Source organism: Epithele typhae, assembly GCF_022376455.1.
Source record: "Epithele typhae strain CBS 203.58 chromosome Unknown BXZ73scaffold_3, whole genome shotgun sequence".
Lineage (NCBI taxonomy): Eukaryota > Fungi > Basidiomycota > Agaricomycetes > Polyporales > Epitheliaceae > Epithele > Epithele typhae.
The window spans coordinates 812,970-828,244 of NW_025954194.1; the positions used below are offsets into that span (position 1 = coordinate 812,970).

At 56.7% G+C, this 15,275-nt stretch overlaps 6 protein-coding genes across 6 annotated transcripts; 3 read left to right on the plus strand and 3 right to left on the minus strand.

Annotated features, from left to right (window-relative positions):
* Positions 1-193: 193 nt before the first annotated feature.
* BXZ73DRAFT_39421 (pali-domain-containing protein) lies at positions 194-1,981 on the plus strand (the record flags this gene model as incomplete). The annotated part of the gene is made up of 3 exons (XM_048018374.1): positions 194-422; positions 473-1,405; positions 1,455-1,981. 3 exons carry the CDS (start codon positions 194-196, stop codon positions 1,979-1,981), a joined length of 1,689 nt encoding a protein of 562 aa, XP_047882633.1.
* A 367-nt stretch (positions 1,982-2,348) lies between these two features.
* BXZ73DRAFT_39814 (Arginase/deacetylase) lies at positions 2,349-4,022 on the minus strand (the record flags this gene model as incomplete). The annotated part of the gene is made up of 8 exons (XM_048018455.1): positions 2,349-2,461; positions 2,525-2,565; positions 2,632-2,731; positions 2,818-2,837; positions 2,892-3,025; positions 3,090-3,318; positions 3,373-3,533; positions 3,591-4,022. The coding sequence occupies 8 exons, from the start codon at positions 4,020-4,022 to the stop codon at positions 2,349-2,351; spliced, it is 1,230 nt and encodes a 409-aa protein (XP_047882634.1).
* Positions 4,023-4,446: 424 nt separating this feature from the next.
* On the minus strand, positions 4,447-8,035 carry BXZ73DRAFT_39256 (WD40 repeat-like protein; the record flags this gene model as incomplete). Its single annotated transcript, XM_048018343.1, has 16 exons — positions 4,447-5,012; positions 5,077-5,143; positions 5,198-5,226; positions 5,281-5,486; positions 5,778-5,917; positions 5,970-6,047; positions 6,096-6,248; positions 6,298-6,466; positions 6,518-6,733; positions 6,798-6,933; positions 6,985-7,183; positions 7,243-7,261; positions 7,313-7,481; positions 7,536-7,565; positions 7,613-7,688; positions 7,736-8,035. 16 exons carry the CDS (start codon positions 8,033-8,035, stop codon positions 4,447-4,449), a joined length of 2,553 nt encoding a protein of 850 aa, XP_047882635.1.
* Positions 8,036-8,559: 524 nt separating this feature from the next.
* BXZ73DRAFT_87207 (WD40 repeat-like protein) lies at positions 8,560-10,797 on the plus strand (the record flags this gene model as incomplete). The annotated part of the gene is made up of 10 exons (XM_048024472.1): positions 8,560-8,629; positions 8,687-9,118; positions 9,173-9,330; positions 9,392-9,441; positions 9,497-9,734; positions 9,792-9,930; positions 9,980-10,049; positions 10,142-10,360; positions 10,453-10,585; positions 10,639-10,797. 10 exons carry the CDS (start codon positions 8,560-8,562, stop codon positions 10,795-10,797), a joined length of 1,668 nt encoding a protein of 555 aa, XP_047882636.1.
* A 267-nt stretch (positions 10,798-11,064) lies between these two features.
* BXZ73DRAFT_39497 (Bax inhibitor family protein) lies at positions 11,065-12,313 on the plus strand (the record flags this gene model as incomplete). Its single annotated transcript, XM_048018389.1, has 6 exons — positions 11,065-11,301; positions 11,357-11,653; positions 11,703-11,830; positions 11,886-12,056; positions 12,109-12,213; positions 12,265-12,313. The coding sequence occupies 6 exons, from the start codon at positions 11,065-11,067 to the stop codon at positions 12,311-12,313; spliced, it is 987 nt and encodes a 328-aa protein (XP_047882637.1).
* A 168-nt stretch (positions 12,314-12,481) lies between these two features.
* Positions 12,482-15,252, minus strand: BXZ73DRAFT_87209 (Sec1-like protein; the record flags this gene model as incomplete). Its single annotated transcript, XM_048024473.1, has 11 exons — positions 12,482-12,642; positions 12,675-12,921; positions 12,988-13,480; positions 13,573-13,640; positions 13,673-13,866; positions 13,918-13,922; positions 13,979-14,078; positions 14,131-14,362; positions 14,657-14,870; positions 14,931-15,181; positions 15,229-15,252. The coding sequence occupies 11 exons, from the start codon at positions 15,250-15,252 to the stop codon at positions 12,482-12,484; spliced, it is 1,989 nt and encodes a 662-aa protein (XP_047882638.1).
* Positions 15,253-15,275: the final 23 nt, after the last annotated feature.

Sequence of the window (15,275 nt, forward strand, 5' to 3'; positions counted from 1 at the left end):
GGTCGGCGGCGGCGGGCACAGGCGGCGCGGGGGCCGCCAGTGCTCAGGAGGCGCCTATTTTGGACACCATCGTCAGGGCCCACACTGCCCGCCCGGCCAGCTGAGTATCCAAAGGCTGCCCTCATCCCCCCACCCGCGCGCCATCTTCGCATTCCCCCTTTCATTGCCCCCCGCTTCTTCGCCTACCCTCCTCATGGGCCTTATTCGCCCTGCCACGCCGGGTTTCCTCGTCACCCTCATCGCGACCATCCTCCTTGCCGTCGTATCCTTCAATGTCCCCATCATCAAGTCCATCTACTTCCTCAAGGCGACCATGACCGTCAATGGTGTCACTGGCTCTGTCCTTTTGGGTACCCTCGGATACTGTCTTGATCTCCCAAACAACCAGACCTGCTCTTCGCCCTCGGTGGGTTATCAGCTTGGTGAGTGTTCATTCTCTGGTCTACACTCTCCAGCTACAACTCCCGAACAGATATCAATGACCTCCTCGGGAACAACACTGGCATTGAAATCCCGGAGGTGGTCGTGAAGTGGATCACCTATGCACTTGTCCTCCACATCGTCGCCCTAGTCCTCGCCGGCATCTCTTCCATTTTCGGACTTCTCGCCCACGTCCGCGAAATGTCGATGGCGTACTGCAGCACCTGCGTTTCTGGGTTCGCTGCATCGGTCGCCCTCATTGCCTTCATCTTCGATATCGTTCTCTTCTACCTCACCAAGTCGCGCGTTACCGCGGTCAACAACGGCAAGGCCGAGTTCGGTTTAGCCCTTTGGCTCACCCTTGCCGCTTGGGTCCTCCTCTTTTTCGCTGGTTGTTTCTACGGCCTTGGCCGTTGCTGCATCAGTCGACGTCCTCGTGGAACCGACAGAGAGGCCAACCGTCCAGCAGTCAACAATGGGTACTCAGAGCAGATGCGGTTGGAGGCGGTCAAGGCGGAGGCGGACAGAAAGGCCCGTCAGGCCGCAGGGAAGCATGAACTTGGACTGCCTGCCTTTCAGGAGTACGAGACGCAGCCTTTGACTTCGAAGAGCGACGACCACTTCATCGACGACGGGGGCTCCATTGTTCCCTACTCCGCAGCCCAGCAAAGTTCGAACTACGCCGGGGGATACGCCCAAGCAGTTCCCGGCAACCGTGCCGTTGACGCGTATTACAACAACTCCACGCCGTCCCGTCCTTCGCCCGTACGTCAAGGCTCGCAGCACACCCAGGCCCCGTCAACGCACACCGACCAGCAGTACCAACAGCCGGGCTACTCCCAGCGTGACTACCAGCCATCTGGTTACGGTGCAACGCCTGCTGCCGCCGCCACCGGTGCGGCCGGTTACCTTGCCGCAGACCCTTACGGCCATCGCCAACAAGTAAGTGGCGCATCTTACGGCCATCCTGCCCGTGGGACCTCATGTGAGTCGCTTCAACCTTTTGTTGATATGGTATTGATGGGTTCAACTAGACCATTCTGCTGTTTCACACAACGATGGGTACGGTCAAGGCTACAGCGATCCGTTTGCCGCTCCTGTCGCTCCTGCTCAGCTGGTGTCCCACGCGAACCTCCACAACGATACGTACAACACCTCAGGATACATGTACCCCAGTCAAACGCCTACCCCTCCAGCGGCAACGAACCCGTATCGTGCACCTGAGCACTCGTACACCCTCGGTGGCAACGGGTATGGCTCGAACGTTGTGCCTGCACTCGATACCTCGTACCCTCCGCACCCCTCGGCCTCTCCCGCACCGTCGGCGCCATCGGTGTATTCAATGGGAACGTCGTCCACTCCTGCGCCCATCAACACGTCGGTGCCTTCCGGGATGCCACAACCTTTGAGCCCAAGAGGCCCCCGCGACCCGAACCCATCTATGCCCGCGACAATAGTGGAGTCTCCCACTCACGAAGACGCTCCGCACTACTCCGACAGCCCGCCGATGTATGATGCAGCGACGGCGCAACCGCCAGGGCAGTGGGGCGCCAAGCGCTGAGCTTCCGGTCCCCGTCCTCCCGGGTTGCGTTTCCTTGGCTGGCTTGAGGTCGCGGTGCTGGAGGCCGTGAGTCGGCATTGTTTCGCGAGGAGATGTACTCGGACTTTGAACCTAGTTCATGCGGACCTCTTTACTGTTTACCAGCTCTCGTAATTATTCGATTCGACTACTACTCGGACGACCCGCCTCCATCTAGCGATGTACACTAGCTAGCGACGACGATTCTCCCGCATGATGCACGAAATACATTGCCATGTACACACCCTAGACGACACGCCACACGCAGCAAGCAGTACAACTTTTGTAAACGTAAGTGCTCAGCAGTCGTCTCTCGGGGCAAGCAACAGCTGCGCAACTGCGGGATGCTTCAGGGCTCCTTGGCTGGAGCGAAGGTGCTGTGCGCAGTCGGCGGCTCGGTCGAAAGAAGCATGGAGAGGAAGTCATGCACGATATCTGCGGCCGCGATGCCCGTAATCTCGGCTGCGCAGCGCGGGTACGTCAGTGAGCGCGTCGGCTGGACAGACGACGACGAGCAGCGCGTACCGTTGTCGTACGCGGGAGAGACCTCGACGATGTCTGCGCCGCTGCACACACAGAAACATGTGAGCGACGGCGGGTGCCCTGAGACGGGACTGTGGAGGGCGGCTTACACGAAGTTGAGCCCGGCGAGGCCGCGGATGATCCTCTTCACCTCACGGGTCGTCCATCCGCCTGCTTCGGGCGTGCCGGTGGCGGGCGCGAGGCCGGGGTCTGGGCGAGAAGAGGGGTCGGGCACATATCCGAAGTCAGTGTGGGTGGCGCCGCACTGGAATGCGCGGCGCGCGGGAGAGACTGACCGATGACGTCGATGTCGAGGCTGGCACACGATCGCGGGTGAGCGGGGGGCGAGCGGGCAGGAACGGAGACTGACCTGAGGTAGACGGGGGAGTCGCCGATCCGCTCGCGGATGCGCTTGATGATGGCGGCGACGCCGTAGTCGTCGATGTCGTCCGTGGAGATGAGCTGGAAGCCGGTCTCCTCGTCGTTTTCCAGGTCAGCCATGCCCTGCATCGGCCCCGTCGGGGTTAGCGCGGCGTACACAGGGATGCGGATCCGGGAGAGGACGCACAGCGAGCTTGCAGCGGATCCCGGCGTGGATGCTGGTGTTGGTCATGAGGCCCTCCTCCTTGGCGAGGTAGAAGAACGTCCCGTGGGTGACGCGAGACTGCTCCGAGCCCGGGCCTGGGTATGCGGGCCATGTGTCGAGGTGGGCGTCGAAGTGGATGACCGACACGGGCCCGTAAACCTTGTTGAGCGAGCGGAGGATCGGGAGCACGATGGTATGGTCTCCGCCAAGACTGCGGGCGAAGGCGGTCAGTCTGCCGACCTCGTCGGAGAAGCGAGCTGCACACCTCACTATCCGCGGATGCGCTTTGCCGTCCTTGGAGAACCGCTGGGTGACCGAAGCGACCCCAGAAACGTCGGAACTGGTGGGAGCGCGATCCAGAAGCGTCGAGTAGGCAACTTCCATTTGGTCGACAGCCAGTGCATTGTCAAAAGGGTTCACGGGCACCTGTGTGGCAAGAAGATTTCAGCCGAGTCGTGTTCCTATTGGATTCCTCCGACTCACGTCGCCACAGTCCATGATTCTCGACCCAAGCTCGTAGGGGTTGTTTTTCCACGAAAGGGTGTATCCCCGCGTCTCGCGCTGCCGCCTGCTGCCTGAACGGATGGCGTAGGGTCCAAAGCGTGCGCCTGGGCGATATGTTACTGCGGTGTCGAACGGCATGCCCAGCAGCGCAATGTCGAATCCCGCGTTTTCGTCTTCTAGGCATCGGGCGTAAGGGAGGTGTGAAAACGACAGAGGCCCGGAGAACGCCTGATCAATCTGAGGACCGTACTTCTCCAACCAGGTCTGGGGAGTAGACCCGGATGGCGCGAAGTCTTGGACATCCAGCAAGGGCACTTGCTCGGCCCCGGTCTGGGGGTGGCCGTGTCCAACGTGAGAGCGGACGGAGGCCAAGTGTGCAAGAAGCACGAGCGCTGAAAGTAGCGTCGTCATGGTCATCTGGACGCAGAAGGCCAGTGAGTGATGTGATTGAAGGCAACCTCACTAACGATTGCACCTGCAGGGCGAGCGTGACCAACGTTGGGAGTCGTAGAGAAGAGGGATCACCGAAATTCCATCGGGAGCTACTATATACATACTTGGCTTATCTTTTCTGGTGTTTACTATGCCACACTCGCGTATGATAGGCAGGACGAACATCCGCCATCACACCCTCAGATATAGCCGCTAAAGTCTGATCCAGTCCTTTGTCAATAATTGATACACCATACTGTAACATCAAGCCCGAGGCGTAATGCCATAGTAATCCAGCTGACCGGTATCGTACACTCCATACCAACTAACACACCTTGCAATCCGAGAGAAAATGAAAATAGTCGGCTGGCCGCACTCCAAACGTGCACGAATCGAGCTACCCTCAGCGCGACGCCCCAGTGCGGTGCCTGTTGTTCCGCAGCGGGAGGACCTCCCACTGCCGGCGGAGTCTCGCGGACCCGCTCGCGTTCCTCGCCTCCTCCGCCGTGAGCCCAACGACCTTGACCGGGCGGAGCGCGTCCACGGAATCGTCCACTTCCTCGGCCTCGTTGCGGTCCTGCTCCGCGATCTCGTGCTCCGTCAGGTCGATCTGCCCGTCGAAGATCTCCTCCGGGGTCGCGTTCGTCTGCTTGACGCCGAAGAGCGAGAGCGAGCTGGTGACCGCCGAGGTGAGCAGCGTCGACGCGTTCGCGATCATCGTGGGCGGATTCCGGACGGGCACCGAGCTCAGGTAGTACGTCTTCTCCTTCCACGCGCCCGCCGACGCCGTCGCGGCGTCCCCACCTGCACCGGCAGCGTCCGCGTCCCCGCGGAGGGCGGGGTCGACGGTGAACACAACAGTGATCTCCTTCGTGTCGGGGTTGTATGCAAAGCGGGGAAGCGGGTGGGAGTGTGCGTTGGGGAATGGAAGGCTGACGGGCCTCCGGTGGCGGACCACGGGGCTCTCGCCTGGGACGCGGGGCGGCCGGGTGAACTGGAGAGGCCGGGCGGGGAGCGTCATCTCAGCACGTACCTTCGATATCTATCGCATGCCCCGCAGATCGCGAGCACAGCGCTCCGGAGGTATCGATGAAGAAGACCTGGGCATGACGGCTGTCGGAGAAGTCAAGATATGAAGACAACAGGCTGCGCACCTGGTTGTTGCACTCTGGACGCCTCATCGCTGTTCCCGCCTTATCAGCGTTTGTATGGGAGCGCGGCGTCAGTCACTGCTCACAGTCCACCAAAGAGCTCTCCGTGGATGGCCAGAGAATGACGGGTGTGCCGTCTTCGCTGAAGCCCTGGGTAACGTCGAGAACACGGTCAGTCCCGATCGACCGAAGCATGAAGTAACCGCGCGGGAATCCATGGTTGTTTAGGTCCGCCTCGAGTGGGGGAACAGGAGTGCCTATGCGAGCTTCTTTATCCGAGGTGACGAGCATGCTAGAATCCAGACGTCCTTTTCCAGTCACCCAGAGGTGGTCGAGAGAGAGAGACGAGATCGGAGACAAGCAGTTTCATCGCCACAGCCGCCATGCTCGATCAACCGAACCGGAAAGATGGCGCTGCACGAACGTCATCGCCATCTGCGGCAGCCACATGAAACGGCATCACGGTACTATCCTCCACGAGTCCGAGTTGGGTGATCTACAGACTTGTACATGATGTAGTAGGATACAAATTCACAACAATATTACGTCGACAACATATTACCAGTCTTCATCTGGCTCCAACGTACCATCCGACAAGGGGGATTCGGGTTCAAAGGCGCCTGGCATACGTTGTCGCAAAGTGCGCGATTGGCCACCCCGCTCCAACCTTTCCCGCTCTACGAGATCTTCCAGACCGCCGCGGATCTTCGTCAACCCCTTCCACTGCAAAGACCGTGAGCGACTGCCTTATCAGAAGACGTTATAGAATGCTCACCTCATGCCGCGCAACAACGCTACCATCTGACCTTCCCCAGTTAACCCCCAGCCATCCCGTGCTCATGAGGATAGGTTGCTGTGCGAAGAAAGATGAGGGTGGGAGTTACGGAAATGTTATCGCTACACTCGCCTGTGAGTGCCAACTGACGTCTCGAACACATGGCTGTACCCTCGATTGAGCGAAGTCACCGACGTCTACATCGGATGGGTCCAGGCCTATGGGCAAGGTGAAGGAACGATCGAGTACTTGCACGACCCGTCCATCGAGCGACCATATCTGAGCAAACTTTCAGTTGGATGAGATGCCTAAAAGAAGTGGCACGCACATGAATGCGACCATCAGCAGAACCCGAGTAAATGTATTGCTGGCCGGTGGTCTCCGTAGGACTAAAGTGACACCGTATGAGGGTACGAAGTACGCTGTGACCGGTGTACTTCATGACGCTACAATCCAGTGGGTGGGCTTTGTACCTCTGGTGTGGATAGCGGTCACCACTGAATGGATGTGAGACTGCTATTCTGCACAATGGAAGTCATGTCACGCACCGATAGTCGTAGTGGGGGATGCCATATTGCTTGTCCGCGACTTCCTCGTACTCATGATTGGTTCTCATCATGCGAAGGTCCCAAAGCCGAAGGATCTGATCTTTGCCGTTGGAGATGACATACCGGCCATCGCCTTTGGCAGACACATAGGTGATGCCTTCTGTATTTCCTATGAGTACTCCCGAGGGTTTCTTGTTGGATAATGACCGACGATCCCTAGCATTCAGACCAAGTTAGCACACGTAACTCAACTGGACTCGTACTAGGATCCAGCACATACCAAACCTTCACGAAAGTATCGTCAGACGCACTGACGAGGACATTTCCAGAAGCGGTATCCGCCCAGCAGCAGCTATTCACGTCCTGAGTGTGTGCATCTATCTTGACAGTTCGCCTATCTGCGAGGAGATCATAGACTGGCAGGATATGAGACGACGAACGGGTTGCCATGGACAACAAGTACGTACCGAATATGTTACTGCTCCCGCCAGCGATGACCTCACAGCCATCCGCCGAAAACTTGCAGCTCCATATGCTGCAATCGTCTCGCTCGTACCAATGGGCACCAATATTCCTGCGCCCTCGTCTTGGTGACGGGTCACTGAAGTCTATTGGTATTTGCTCTGCTGACGAATCTGCTGTAGATGTCATGTGGACGACGTTCGTCTATGTGTATAGATGATAGTGAGTGTTCAGACGGTGGAACACAGCCAGGGCTTACTTACAACAGAAGCATATATCATCCTGATTATGGGTATAAGAGCCACGCTCTCTTGCATTCGAGACTGCACTTACCGCTGATTGTCAGGACTGAGATGAGAATCGGTGATAGTCCATCCACCGGGCACGGCGTTGACTGTTTTGATGACTTCCATAGAAGTCGCGTGCCCATCGCGGGAGCCACGAACTTGGCGGAGGTCGGTCCGAAGCGGTTTGGTGGTATCGTATACGTGAATTTTAAAACCTGCAGACAAGTGAGTGATATGCACTTCTGACAAGGGGCGGAGAGCACACGTACTTCTCCCGCAAGTATAATAGAATGTGGAATCTACGAGCATTCAGCACGAGTCGGCCAACTTGAAGCGGGGAACATACCGGATGAATACTGTCCCACATAAGCGTTTGAGTCATAGGATGCAACCGCAGTGCCACTAGAGTTGGGAATCAAGTCCTAACGGGCAATGAGGGTCCGTTACAATCTGCAGTGCGTGAACGTACACATGCTAGATCCTCCTTCCGCATTGGACGAGAACTCAGAGACCTTGATATCACGTTTCGTGCGAGGTTGTTAAGGCCAGCGCGGGACTGCAGCTGATGATGGATCTTTCCAAACTCCCCACCAAAAAGTAGCTCCATGCCCTTTTCCTGCGGGGCAGTAACCGAAGGCTTGTACCTCTCTCGGACCATCTCAGAACCGTACATCTCGTCGTCTTCATCCTCATCGACATAGTCCTCGTCGTCCTCGTCTTCTACCTGAGCTTCTATCGATTCCAACTCGGTGTTGCCAGACCGACTCATAAGACCTAGCAGTTGAATGAACTCCTCCGGAGTGATATGCGATGTAGTCTCTTCACCGGCGCGACTGCCTGACGTGTCCCAAGCACCTCGAACTGAGAGAGCCGTCTCATTGCCACCCCTGACCTAATCCTGGAGTGTACTCACCTTCAAGAAATGCCCGTAGAAGCGCTTGGGCCCCAGAAGCATCGTCAAGAGGGCTGCGGTTGTCGGACATAGTGGTAGTAGCTCAGGGCCAGTCCGTGAGATGCAAGGTTCACAGGGGGGGCGCGCGATGGAAGGAGGCGAGAATCCGGCCGGGAGATAGCCCCGCTGAGCAAGCATTGACGAGTTCGACCTGTGTGAACGCCATGATCCACACCGATCCTGCCCCCGGCCCGGGAGGTCAATCACTCTTCAGATTCCGAAAAACTCCGACAAACTCCGCCGGAATGAACTGAATCGTTGGTCGCGTTTCATGGACGCTACTTCGACTCTCGCTCTCGCTCACATCCCTTTCCTCGCATCGCCATCACTCTACATGCGGCATGGCAGACCCGTTCCACATCACCGCCGATGAAATTAATTGTCTCATATATGCTTACTTTAAAGATTCTGGTAAGTATCTATATATCCGCGAGCGGTCTGGACCTGATGACTTGCTGCCTTCCGTAGGATTTCACCACAGTGCGTTCGTTCTCCGAGCTGAAGGCCGCTTGGAGCACTCTCAGCACTATCGAAAGAATATACCCCGCGGCGAGCTCGTCGAACTGCTCAGCAAAGCGCTTTTGTTTTCGGAGGTGGAAGCACATTGGCGGGGGGACAACATGACGCTCAATTGCACCAACCAGTTCAAATTGCTGGAACCTCACGTGTGTTCGTATGATCCAAACTTCCCCCCTCCACCTCTCCCAGACGGCGCGCACCTGCACATATCTCAAACCCCTCACACAAATATCCATACGGCTCCTATGAATGGCATCGCCGAGTCGTCTCTCAAGAGGAAGACCAGTTCTACGTCCTCCCCTGATGAGCTGCCTAGGGAGAAACGCACCAAGATTGCCACAGGGATGGATGTGGAGATGCATTCGCCTGTCGTTGTAGAACGTATGTTACTCTGTCTTCGTATAGGTTCATCCAACCAATGTTGTCTCTTTCAAGCTAGACCACCTGCCCAATCGAATCCCACTGGGTCCGTGGATGAGCGTTTGGTTGTGGCATCACCAACTGCTACTCGAGATACCCATGTTGTAGACACAACGGAGCCACCAGACTTAGCAAACGGCGCGGTACAGCTACTCAAAGCACACAAGGCAGAGGTGCGGTACTTCATGTTCGTGCGCCGTACGTCCACATAAACTCATTTGTGGTCCACATTAGGTTTTCGTCTGTGCTTGGAATCCTGTGGATCCAACCTATCTAGCATCAGGGTGACTCTCTGTCATCTAACCTTCTCTATGCGCCAGACTCTAACGAAGTTCCCAGGTCGAAAGATAGCGTCGTGCACATATGGAACGTACCTGGCTCATCGCAAGGGGAAACCACATCACCTACTATAGGACATCCACTTACCTGTGCCTACGTCGCACGAAGTGAGGGCTGTGATCTCACATCGATCACTTGGTCTCCCGATGGCGCATATGTTGCTGTCGGTTGCTTTGACTCAGTCCTTCGTATATGTGATGCCCAGGGAAAGGGATACTTCACGCATGCACAGCATGATGTAAGTTCTCGCTCCTTACTGCAAGTCTTTGTGGAACGCTGCTGACTATGAATTGAGAAGGGGCCGATATTCGCCGTGAGGTTCTCGCCGTCGGGACGTTGGCTCGTCTCTGCCAGTCTGGATGGATCAGCTTGTGTCTGGGAAGTTGGAGAAAAGCGGTTGCACAGGCAATACCAGTGGTCGGATTCTGAAAAAGGTCTGAAATGCTCATGCCTGTCATGGCACGTACTAATATTTCCTTGCAGAGTGTTGTTTGGATGTAGATTGGATTTCGGACACGATATTCGTGACAAGCAAGGCTGACGGTCTATCCGCGTGCTCAGCGTCGACTCCGCCAAACCGGTCAAGACACTAATGTAGGTCTAATGCGCATTGCAAGATGTCATAGTTCTGATCAATCCGGTCAGTGGGCATGCCAGCGAAGTCAATCAGGTCAAGTGCAACCCTACTCGAACTAGACTCGCTTCTTGCTCGGATGATGACACTGGTCGAGTATGGAACATTGAAGACGTTGGTTCTTCACGCGCAACACCGTCTCCTGTCATCTTGAAGGGACACAATTCACCAATCAGCAACATAGTGTGGTCACCGTTCACGCCTGCGGGAGAGCATGAGATTGTTGCCACGTGAGTAACCTTCGATTTTTTTTGCAAGCCCACCACGGATGTCTTACTCGTATGAAGTACCTCATTCGACGGTGCGCTAAGTTATGGGATAGCGTCAATGGCCAGTGTCTGTGTACCTTCAAAGACCACGTCTCGGTGAATCTGTATGCTTTGTCATTCAGCCCAGACGGCCGATATGTAGGAACGGCCGGTGCCGACGGATGGTTACACATCTACGACGTTCAGGTACGCGTTGCGACTCATTCATCCGCCAACACGTCTGACAGCGATCCTACCAGGCGCGAAAGAAACGGTGGTCGTGGCATGCCGGCAATCACAGACCCAGTATCTTTGAGATTGTATGGCAGCAATCAGGACAGTTGAACCGTATCGCTATGGCTATGGAGCAATGTACAGTGGGAGTGGTGGACCTAACGAAAGTCCTGGAGTTGCGGTAGAGTCGTGTCTTCGATTCGTGCTCGTGTATTGCTCAGCTATGTTACCCTCTATATCGCTATACTTCATGGTATAATGGGCAATGAAATACATTCCGATTCCCTCACGCCCTCAGGCCTTACAAAAGCCTTAGTCCCCGTTAGCCATGCAGCTTCGAGTCGAGAGGGCTCGAGCGCCCAGTGACGTAACGTGCCGGTCCGACGCGCGGCCGGGGAACAGTGAGGACATAGACCCCGCTCCTGGCCGCGTCCTTCCCTCAACCCTTCAGCATGCTCCGTATCAACCTCTTCGCTCTCCGCCCCCTGGGGCAGTCTGCCTTTGCGCAGGCTAGTCGGCAGCCTCCCGGTCTGCGGCTCTTCAGCACTCTTCGTCCGAACGCTCCTTCCTCACACAAACGCGCTCCCTTCCCGTCCTCCCGACATTCCCGCACTTTTCTCACCGACGCGCAACCCGTTGCCCGGAAACCCTCCCAGACCGAATCATGGGTCAAATTTGGGATATCCGCCGTGAGTGTTCCTCTGTTCTAGACATCCTGCTTCCACGATGACCAACGTTGAACAGGCAACAGTTGCCGGTACGATGGTCGGCGTGAACTTCTTCCTCAACCGCGAGACGCGAGACGCGCTATCCCCAGCGGAGCGTTCGTATCTCCATGAAAGCTTCCAGTACACCGGTGCCGGTCTCGCGTTCACTGCTCTCGCCGCACGGGCTATGTTCCGGAATGGATTTGCGGTCAGGCTGATGGCTGCTCGACCTTTGGTGGTACTCGGCGTGAGCTGTCTGGGGTCAATGGCAATGATGTTCGGTGCCATGAGCACATCTCCCGAGAACCCCGTGCTCAAGCACTCATTCTGGCTGGTGAGTCCCTCGAGGCCTGACCGATCGTGTGTATATTCAGTTCGTGTAGGGCTTTAACGCTTGCCAAGCCGCCGTCCTCAGCCCCCTCTACTTCTTTAGTCCCGCCCTCCTCTCACGGGCCGCATTGTACACGGTTGGTGTTGTGGGCTCACTTTCGTACATCGGGGCAACCGCTAAGTGAGTCCCAAACCTGCCTGGACTTTCCGATCCTGGAGGCTGACCGAACGTGCAGGAACGATACCTACCTCTACATGGGAGGCCCTCTTCTTGCCGGCGTGACTGTGGTTGCGCTCAGTTCTCTCGCACCTTTGGCCCTTCCTCTGGGCATGCGTGGTCTGGCTGTTTCTGAGGCGATATCTCTGTATGGTGGTCTTGCCGTGTTCAGCGGTTTCGTGCTCTTCGAGTATGTTGTCTTACGTTCCATACGGAGAACACATTCGCTTACACAAGTACAGCACACAGAAGATTTTGCGCAATGCCAGGCTGGCTGCAGAGGGTAGGATGGTACGGGACCCGCTCAAAGAGTCCATTGGTCTCGAGCTCGACATGATCAACATCTTGTGAGTGATGAGTTCAATCAGGCTGGTCTATCATCCTCACGCTAGAACCAGCGTTCGGATGGTCCAGCTACTTGCTAACCAGAAAAACAATCGGAAGTAGGCGTGCGTTGGTCAGAGGCCTCAGTCGTTATTTTATACGCACACATCATGTATTGCTATCTACTTGAATTCGTATAGCCCTTCAACGGAAACTCCTGCACACTCTGAAAGAACGTGGATCAATAATAGATTGTGCAGGTACACAAAAGCTACGTCAAGCAAACGCGTTCTACGTTGCCTTCTTCCCAAGACTTTCCAAAATCTGCACGAACCCTCCAGGATCCACGATCTCCGTCCCGCCATACGTAATCCTTTTTCCAGTCTTCTTTGCCCATTCCTCGAGGTTACCGTACTCGACGTAGCCCGCACCACCGACGACAAATACGATGCCTTCGGAGAACGCCATCCGACGGGCGCGCCACTCCCCGCGCCCCCTGGTGCAGGAGCACCGACACCAGAGATGCCCAGTCCGGCATTGGGGTTCCGAGGCGCACGAGGGTCCAGGAACAGGTACTCGTCGGTCTCTTGGAGCGACTGGTTCGACGCTGCGGACGGGTCCATGAGCGCCTCGGTGAGCCGAGTGACGGCGAGGAGCTTGTTAGCGGGCAAGAAGTTCTTCACCCCGGAGATGAGATTCTCCAACCCGCCGTCTTTCAGGTGGACGGTGAGCTGCGATGACAAGGAGTAAGGACGTCGTGTCATCAACAGGGTCGGTTCTCTCTTCGAGGGACTCACTTTGCTACCAAGCGCGCTGAAGCCCTTGAAGAGCTCGCCGCCCGGGGTGCTCACGCCGGGCACGGGCGTGGACGCCCCACCGAGCATGCTCGGTGCCATCATGCGCGAGATCTCGCGCGTGCGGCGGACGTACTCGAACGCGGCGACGTCCGCGCCCGCAGCCTTGAGCTCCTTCTCGAGCTCCGCGACGTCGTCCTTGGACACCGCAGTGTCCGGCGCGGACAGGTACCAGACGAGGACGAGGCGGAGCTTGTCCATCGGGGTCGGGGCCGCGTCCGACTTCAGGTGCCTGAGGGCCTCGAGGATCGCCTGCGCGGTCTGGCGCGTGACGGCGTCCTCGGTGCTGAAGAGCACGTCGAGCCCGCGCTTCTTGATTTCCCCAAGGAGCGCGGTCGCTATGTTCATGTGCGTGTCGAGCACTGCTTTGCGAGCAGTGAGCTCGGGCAGCGCGGTGATCGCCGTCTTCAGGTGTGCTGCGTTCGCGGACAGGTCCCTGGAGAGCGGCGCGGGGTGAGATGGGTTGTTTGTGTGGAAGGTGACCCAGGTTCTAGGTTACGATGGGGCGGGAGCGCAAGTGAGACTCACATCTGAGCGATATCGTTCACGTCGCCCACACCCGTAGAGCGTGTGATCTCCTCAGCGTCTTGCGTGTACTTCCTCACTCGATGTCGATATCTTCTGCGACTTGGGGGAATGGGTTGGCGGCATTCTTCGCCCAGAAGAAATCTTTCGAGTCGAGGTCGTAAGAACGTTTCTGGGGCTGAGTAACGACCACCCTGTTGAGCTTCATCTCAAGACAGTCCGAGGCAAGTGCCTGATATGTCCAACCGTGTGCCAGCATCGCGGTGAGGTCGACATTTCGGTCCACGATCAGAAGCACTGTGCCAGACTAAGAACGACGGCGCTACCATAATGGTAGCACGAACTTACGTGGTCTCTGAAGGTTCGACAAGCCAGATGCATCCTGAGCGAAGAGGAGGGCGAATGTGACCTCGCGGATGACAGGATCGCATCTCGAATCTTTTGTTCAAGCTTCTTCGCAATCATTTCCCCCGCGTTGCCCTTGGGGGCACGGATGATTGGGACATGGCCTGTGTCGAGCCCAATGAAAACGCAGTTCGACTCGGGATTTGTGATACGTACCCATGGTGGCTACGACACTGAAGAGACCGGTTGCAATGCGTTCAATCTCCTCTTCAATCTGCTGCTCCGACGAAGAAGGGGAGTTGAGAAGTTCATAGGTTGTGACGGGAGGTGATGGTTCCGCAGTCGGTGCAGCAGTACCGGATGATGGAGAAGGCGTAGCATTGACAGGTGGCAACAAGGAGAACAGGGAGGGTGATGGTGCAATGAAGGAAAGGTACTGGTCCAGAACCTGCAAACGCCAGTGTAGGTGAGTACTGTGGGAAGTCATACATGAGGGATTGGATGGGTTTTCTCCAGACACTGTAGCCATGTAGCATGGGGAAGCTCCAAAGAAGTTACGATGTAAAAGCCCTCCAAAGCCCATGCTCAAGCTCTGCCGTGATCAATCCAGACAAGACTCGCGCAACACCATTCACGTTTCTCTTGCACGGCAAACAAGCAGTGCTGTATATGTTTTGACACAAGCCAACAACGCGAAACCCATACAAAGCCTCAAACATGCGTTACGTCGGAAAGAACGCACCTGCTCCACAAGCTCGCCGGTTCCATCTCGTGCTACCGACCCCGCCAACTCTTCGAGTAAAGCGCGAGGAAGGGGCTCCACAAAGTTGAGGTGATAGGACTCGTAGAGACCCTTCTCAAGGTCTTGGGATATCCTTCGGACATTGGTGAGAGTGGGGGAGACGAAGTATACGGCGGGTACATCCGGCAACGGTGGCCTGTTGGAGTGAAGCTGGCTAGATGTGGGATTAGGAATATGCGGAGGAGGTGAAAGGAAATGTGTCGGTTGAACTCACATATGCAGCGTGACACCGACGTCTCTCAAGTCTTGTACGCGAAGGACGGTGGCAAGGACATCCTTGGTGTACTGATCGAGCACGAGCACTTTCCAGACGGGAGGGCCGCTGGGAGATGTGACTTTGAGAGAAGGGCCTTTGGAGGCAGACTGCGATGCACTACCCGCGGAGTCGACAGGTGCGTTGAGATTGAGGAGGGTGAGCAAGGCATCTGTCTGCGAGTCCTGGAGTGTGGGCGGCGCGGCACCTGCCTGACGAGAGGATGAGTGGACGAGGCTGCGGGGGGGAGGGGGCGTACCTGCTTGAGCACGGCGCTCGCCATGAGGAGAGAGGGGGCGGGCGAGG